Raw genomic sequence first — 8119 nt, forward strand, 5'->3', positions numbered from 1 at the left:
TGGGGCTTAGGGTCATTAAATAAACTTGCCATGAATGATACTTAACCTTGCTGACTGGATATCCCAAGATCAAGGTTTCGAATGAGAGAACTAATTTTGGTAGGTAAAGGTATACACTATCAGATAATTTCATTCTCTTTCCCTTCCCTATGGTGTAGACGTCATAGTATGACTGCATGTGGAGGATGACTTTTAAACAAGTCTTAATGAGTTTTATAGTTTCAATTTAAGATTGAAGTGGGGTGTAGGTGTAAACACTCTTGATAGAACTCACATGTATGAATGAGGAAGTGGGGACGCTTCCTATGAGAATGGAGTCGATTCTCTAGGACATTTTGAGAAACATGACATGTCCAGGGCCAAATTGGACACAACGACACCAGCTTGGCAGCACCTTGGAGATATTATGTGTGGTTGTTATCACGAATTACATCAAACGCTATCATTTCAATACATCACGTTCACTGTCTCTATCAAGTAGTTTCAGTAATATCTCACTGAGCAAAGGTTCAAGACCTCATAGACATCTCTGCCTAAAATGATATTTTCTGCGTTTTTATGTGATATTGTTTTTTACCAAAATTTAATTCATTTTGAGAAAATAAGTTTCATGTTGTCTTGGTTTTGGTATCATTAGAACTTAGGACCTAAGGGTCGCTAAGATTTCACTAGCTTTTGTTTTTTCACTTTGGTGAATGGACCCTTTAGTCCCAAGAATGGGAAACTAAAGATGAAAGCTCTTTGTTCTACTATGATTGTTTGCATAGTATGACCTTGGGGTCAAGACGCTGTTGTGTGAGGGAGAGGAAGTTGAAATAGCTAGTATGACTTCAAAAAACGCACGACACATCTATTTGTTCGGCCAGGTTAGGTCGTGGGATTAGGGTGTTGATTTACCAAAATCTATCTGTATTTTTCATATTTTATTGAGTTTTCATTCATGTGGGGGATTGTTGGGAAACGATTAAAAAAATTATTTTTTAAAGGTTTTAATAAAAATAAAAATTAATTGTTTCTTTTGTGAATGAAAAAACTTATCAGTTCCACATCGTGGAGATTCCACTCTTTAGTTGTTTTAAGAGATTATATAAATTTTTAGTCCCATATTGGGAAGTTCCTCTTCTTAAGTTGTGTTATTCCATTATATAAACAAATTCTCTACTTTGGTAAAATCCATGGGAAAGGGGTTTCTTTATTTTTTAGAGAAATCCCCAAAAGAAAAATATGTTCATATTGTTTTCTTAAGAGAAACTGTAGTGGACGATCAAACCTATAACTATGGTATAGAGACGAGACACAGCGGGACGGAGTAAAGATTAAAAACTGGACCAAACCCAAATTCTGGACTATATTTGGTCTGGGACCAAGACCGAAACTATATATAGTCGAGCGAACGTATAGTCACTGTTTGTCATCAGGTATGTATATAAACTACGCTTTACATGAAGCGCATGTATAGTAACCGCCCCATAAAGAGGCTCATGTATTGTCACCGCCCCATAAAGAGGCTCATGTATAGTCACTGCTCCATTCAGGCTCCACAAACAAGCGGAGATTATACACCCGCTCGACTAAATATACTCCCCTACCTTAGAGTGACACTTCAGACTAAACTCAAATTTGGTCGTTCGTTTTGGTATTTGATCTTTGGTTATGGTCGTACCAATGTGGTTGCTCTAAGCACTCGTGACTTTCCTTAAGTTTTTATTCCGGAGTATTTAGGAGTTTCCAAGCTCAAGATCAAGCATCTACTGCATATGCTAGTAGTAGATGTATCAGGGTGTTTCATCGTGGAGTCTGGAGATATCCGTCCTGTGGGGGCTATATCATTACTTTAGGGTGTATACGGGCGCTAATGTCTTAAGGACGGCATGTTGAACACGTGACTCGCTCTGTTTTTCAAAAATATTACCTTGTTATTGTTGGAGAGATCTGAGGACTCAGTAGTTTCGATAAAAATCGACTTCCCCTACAAATGAGCCAAGTATCAATAAACTTTGCTTATTTGACTTTTTTATTATTTTTAATTATTGCACCCCAACAGTTAATATTTAGTTTGATATTCTTGATATTTGATAAGAAACGTTACATGCATCCCTTTATTTTATCAGTAACATATATTTATGCGGAAATATTTGAAAGACAACAACCATGTGCCACTTATTTTTGATTTTCACCAAGTTTTAACCAATTTTAGGTATTGTGGTGACGATTCCGCTGCCATTAACCCAGACCCAGACCCTAGTGCACCTGAAATCCTCTGATACCGATGTTCCTTCTAGCACGACAATTGCGCTCACGATGTTACCATTTTGTCTCTTGATAGTTGCGGCCGCTGCGTCTCCATCAACCCCAACTAGTTCTGGCCATGAGTTCTTCCCTATAAATTGCAAGTAAATCAATCGACCGAGGTTGATCATTTGAATTAGGCAAGTCAAATTAACATGGAAAGGAAAGAAAAAATATAACTTGGAGAGATTTTAATTTACCTTTACAGATTGATGCCATTATTCTTTTCTTTGTCACTTCTTAATGACTTTACGAACTTTGCTATATAGATATCCCTGTTTGTGATTTTTTGTTATGAATACCCCATCTTTATATAGCCGGATGTAATTGATAAACAATTAGTATTTTAATCAATATATATGCATTTCCAAGTGTGAATTCTATATTATACGTTCTATTGTTCTGATAAGAATTCAAACTAGTCGCCTACTAAATGCGATTCATCAAAGGCGGCTGAATAAGGTTCATTAGTATTCACCTAGTAATAGTAGTCAAAGTAACTATGCTATACTCGTAATATAACTCGCCTACTATATGTGAATTCTCTATTCAGTTGCGTTTTTGTATTGATCAGGAAGTTAGCCTAATTCAGAGGTGGCTAAGGCAATGTTAATGGTTTGGTTTAAGGCATTTATAACAGTTCTCATCCAAAGACCAAATATTTGGCAAAATCAAGTAAGATTACATATATGTGGCTCATTGTAATGTTCCCTGGACCTCCTCTCTTTGGACACAATTGACCATTATCTACTAGACTTTGATATTATAGTCTTACATTTCGGTGGATCATCTCTGCTATGAGTTTATCCCTTACCAATAATTGAATGAAGGAATATTACCTTTGGAGTAGTACAATTGAAATGACGTATGGCTCCAATTCTTGAGTTTTCAAGTATCTACTATCTTTTGGATCATGTTTCTATTTCGTTTGTAAGGAAATTTTATATATTAGTCCTAGACTCCTAGAATCAAAATTCTTTTACATGTTACATGTTTTGGATATCACAGGCAATTTGACTTCATTGATCACTAGTTTTTGTTTTTTCGACAAGATATGAATGAAAGATCTTGTTGCTGATGCAGAATCATTGTTTATTATCTCCTCAATATTTCATTAATGTTGTTGGTTTTAGTTTAATAGATGAAATTATAGACCTAGTAAAAGAAAGAATTAATGAGTTTATGGCCTCCTCTTGCGAAGAGATGAATTTTGGAACGAAAAAGAAATAACCAAGACTCCAAGGAACAAACTCGCAATCTGATCTCTTCCCTCCAAGAAGCTCTTGCATTGCCCGATCCTTATCTAATACATTTGTCTTTCAACAAAGGAAAAAACAACAAAGGAAGTGCAACATGACCAACTTAGAAACTCACGAGCTAGCATTTATTTATATACGCAAGAGGAATGTAACCATAGCATACCAGGTACCAGGGGCCAGTGCAGTTACATACTCAGTTTCTGTAAAAGCTATATAAAATAAGAAAGAGACCAGGGGCCAGAGCAAACATATAAAAAAGCGCCAGAATCCTTGACATAAATGGTTCTGATACGAATTTATATGGAGCACTGCTCTCTTTATGTAACTGATCTATTAACACTTCTTCCTTCATGATGTGCAACTTTATCTTCTGCTTCCAATAGTTCCACTTCCGGAGGATCATCAGGTACCCAAACATGTTAAACCACAGAATTCCAGCGCCCCCAATTGATGACCATGCTAAAGTTAACTTATTATCGTAAAAGAGGGGAGTCATACTTATGAATTACGCTTATGTTCGGATATTATAGGGATCCACTTTTCGTTTTCCATAACAATACCGAGTCATTTGCTCACCACATAAGGATTATCATGACCATAAGAAGCATTGTTTAGTGTTCCTAACAACTTACTGACAGAAGTGGTTGTTTTAGTAAGCTTTGTGGATCTCTGGCGATGGGTAATATTAATTGGTTGCAGATGGTTGTAACCGGTTTATCACGAGCATCGACGTAGGAGTCTTCTTGAAAAACACCACCGGTTGGATTCATAGCTGCTTGAAAAGCAATTGCTGCAATTAATGTTGCAACCCCCATTAATGCACTCACTCTCTCTTTCAACCATTCTTTATGTATTTCCTCTTTCTTCTCCCAAAGAAAGCAGCCAATTTCAAGACTATCTCTTTCTTGTTGTGGTAACATATCAAATGCCTTGACGTTGTCATTGTTTATGGCATTGACTTCGATTCCGGTATTCTTGTCATCAACTAGAAACTTTATACACTGCAAATTAAACAAAGATATTGAGTAGTAATTTTAATCTAAGTCCAAAAACATTGGATTCAAAAATAAATATATACCAATCTCAGTATTATATGTTTACTATGGTTTTTACCTCCGCTTGCTTACTTTTTGCAGCAAGGTGCAAAAATGTGTTCCCATCATCGTCTTTGGAGTCAATTGATATAGCATTCAAGCCCTCAGACAGTGCCTCCCCATGTGGCAAGTCCTTTGCCATTAACAATTTTAGGGAAATCAAACAGCCATGTTTGACGCAGAGGTGCAGTATCGTCTGATTTTGATCATACAGGATGTGATACGCTTCGGGCTTCTTCTTAATTAATTCACGCATGATCTTATGTCGATCTTGCATTACTGCTAAATATAGAGGTGTTCGTCCATCTTTATCTTTTTCCATACAAACATCCCTGTTGGCTTCTAACAACTGCTTCACCATAGAAAGGCTTGGTCTTGCAGCAGCCAAGTGAAGAGGAGTAAGTCGATGCGAGTCCACCTCCGTTGTCAGTCGGGTGTCAAAACTGCAAAGTTTTTCTGCAAACTTGACATGGCCGCACATAGCAGCTATGTGTAAAGGGGTTCTACCATGAACTGTAAATTTCTGATTGAGAGAAAGTTGTGGGTTTTTATCGCGCCACTCTGTGAGTTCGTTAACATAACCTCTCAATGAAATTCCATAAAGCTCGTCCATTCTTCGCACTTTTAAATCACCGTCTAGCGAGTCAGTGGCTATCAATATTTGATTATAAGATGCTTTAACATTCATGGATAGGTACCCCCAGCTATTTATAAGGGTTTAGTTAGTTTTAGAAAAGCAGCCAAGCAAAACACCAATCGAGAAGAGAAACATAACATTTTTGCGACTCTCTTCATCTTCCCGTTCATATCTTCTCTTGATTTCGTCGACTAGCTCTAGTTTAAAGTAGAAGATATGATGTCAATTTGATTGATTATGTAAAACATTGTCGAACGAAGAACCACTTGACGTGTAGACGTTACTAGCAGTTAGCACCATACGACTAGATTTTTAGGAAGTAGTGCCAGAAGTTTGCTAGGATATCAACGCTTCAAATCGAGAGAAATATGCTCCACATATGCCCTAATATGGACAAGTCTTGCAATAATTCTTATCAGAACCTAAGGTCCTTCGTATCCGTATATATCATATCCAGGACAGCAGTTTCGTTTTAGGCGATGGGTGCTAAACTAGTGTCATTTGTGATACGTACACATGTGTCATTTGACAAACTCTATACTACCGCTCCGTGGATTTCTTAAGTTTTAAATTGTTCGAGTGAACAAGGAACCCCGTCTGCATGAGATCCACAGTAAAAATAGCTTAATATGACAAAAAAAAATTGGGGAAGTTTAGATATCAGTCTGTTATTACACGTTTGAGTTTACATTCTCAATGTGATTCCACTCGGTTACTTACACAACTTAGTTGTTTTCGTTACGCACAAGTGAAAACCAAGAGAAGAATGGTTAACCGTAACTATTTGTGGCACTGGGAATACAATTGAGCAATTGGGATATCTGTGGCTGTGAGTTAACTTGGTGCACCTATCCTTTTCTTTTTGTCTCGTATATGAATAATTGTTCAAGTGGGAAATTTAAGATTCTCTCTGTTTGCATGGGATTCGTCTTTTTGGGAACCACCATGAGATATAATTTTGTTTTATTTGTGTAGTTTCTTTCTCGTGGAGGAGTCTTTTGCTGTTGGCAAGTTGGCTATGTGTCATATTCTTTACAGCTTTACGGAATAAAGTACGTACTAAGTGATGTCACTAATCCAAAGCTAAGTGATGTCACTCATCATTAGCGTCTGTGTGTCACAAGCATAATGTATACAAGACAAGATTTAACCACACTAAGGGCAATTCCTATGGCAATGGCCAAATGCATTTGTTTGTTGAGCCAAGTGGATGGTTAAACTGGTTTTTTTATTATGGTAAAGCACTAGGTGGTTGATCATCAAGTGCCCGAACTCCATAAAAACGCAGGCGTTGGTAGAAAAAACGCAGGCGTTCTTAACATAAACGCGGCGCTCGAACATAGAACGCTGGCGTTTTTGCTACAAAAGCCAACGGGTAGTTTTTTAAATTTCAAAATTCAATTTTTACCTCTACAAATTATCATCATCTTCAAACAATCCACTCACACCAAAATTCACTTATCTTGAATTTTCTCTTCAAAAATCTATCTCAGATTTTTAGTTTATTGTTGGAGAAATGGCTGAAAAGGCGATCACTTTTTTGCGATGCAAAACTTAAAGTTGTTGTTTCTAAGATATGAGGGAGTTTTAAAAAGATTAAAAATTGTAAGAGGGAAGTGCAAGTTTTTGAAGTTGCTCCAACAAAATGTTCTGCTAAAAGGCAAAGAAGAGCTCCAGTTTTGAAAGTTAACAACAAAAATTCAAAAAGAAAGGCGAAAGTATCAAAGAGCGCGTTGAATGGAAGATATGTCAAATGAAGATAAACAGAAGGCCAAACTTTGTACTCGATTTTTATTGAAGTTATTTAGTACGTTTTAGTATTGCCTAAGTTTATATCTTGTAAAAGAATTGGCATTATTGAATGAAAATATTTAGATTTTAAAATAGAGATTTCCACTTCAAATTAAGCGAAATTTATTATAATTTAAACTTGCAAATAACATCAAACTACATTCTAATAAACCACAACAAAAACATCAAACTACATCAAATCCAGCGATATTCTCTTTGTAGAATTCAAAATGCTTAAATTCTCTTTCGCTTTCTTCAGTAAACTTGGTCTGAGCGATGGTTTTCTGTAAAACGGATAAAAAACAAGTTCAGATATTTATGATGCAGTTGATCAGTGAGGACAAAGGTAAGATACTCACCAGTTCTTCGTTGGATAATGCAGAATAGCTACGGTGAACCATCCACAAAACTTCCATATAATGTTTGACTTCCTTAGTGATGAATGCAATTCTTAGTTCTAGGCTCTTACTGTTTCTTATGGATTCGTTCCGCGATTCTACAAAATGTCCCAATACTCTTTCTAAGAAATTGTCACTATTCAGTGGTCTCATCATACGATATAACCAAGATCGAACAAGAGTTGTTTGGATCACGTCATCTTCAGTTACAACGCTGAACTTTTCTCGATCAATTTCCATTACCAGAGCAAGAAATGGCTGGACTGCAAGCCTAATAGATTAAAAACGAGCATGCAATCGACGAGCATCTCGGTTTCCTGGGTTTCCCGTCAGTGAGACGAACATTGAAAAACATTCTCCCAAAAATAATCGTCTTGAAAGCCCGCACCAGTGATTACCCTATGAAAAAAATATGCTTTGCATATAGTTATATCCTCTTCGTTAGTAAACTTGGGACACGATTTCTAACAGACGTTTCTGCAGAGTTGGAGAGATTAAGAGTTTTGGAAAAGAAGAAGAAGAAGAAGATGTGATTTTGGAGATGGGAGGAATGGAATTTATAGGTCGAGAAAGAAAATAGAGCCGTTGGAAATTTATCCGTTGGCGTTTGTAGTAAAACCGCGCGCGGTTTTCCTTTAAGCGCCCATTTGA

At 36.7% G+C, this 8119-nt stretch overlaps 1 protein-coding gene and 1 long non-coding RNA gene across 2 annotated transcripts; both read right to left on the reverse strand.

Annotated features, from left to right (window-relative positions):
- Positions 1-2044: 2044 nt before the first annotated feature.
- Positions 2045-2593, reverse strand: LOC113353295. Its single transcript, XR_003361192.1, has 2 exons — positions 2490-2593; positions 2045-2380 (listed from the first exon to the last, which is right to left on the reverse strand). It is a non-coding gene; the product is annotated as an uncharacterized LOC113353295 (long non-coding RNA).
- A 954-nt stretch (positions 2594-3547) lies between these two features.
- On the reverse strand, positions 3548-5400 carry LOC113353296 (delta-latroinsectotoxin-Lt1a-like). The gene is made up of 2 exons (XM_026596941.1): positions 4662-5400; positions 3548-4549 (listed from the first exon to the last, which is right to left on the reverse strand). The coding sequence occupies exons 1-2, from the start codon at positions 5328-5330 to the stop codon at positions 4169-4171; spliced, it is 1050 nt and encodes a 349-aa protein (XP_026452726.1). The 5' UTR covers positions 5331-5400; the 3' UTR covers positions 3548-4168.
- Positions 5401-8119: the final 2719 nt, after the last annotated feature.

This window comes from Papaver somniferum, chromosome 2 (genome assembly GCF_003573695.1).
Source record: "Papaver somniferum cultivar HN1 chromosome 2, ASM357369v1, whole genome shotgun sequence".
In the NCBI taxonomy this organism is placed as follows: domain Eukaryota; kingdom Viridiplantae; phylum Streptophyta; class Magnoliopsida; order Ranunculales; family Papaveraceae; genus Papaver; species Papaver somniferum.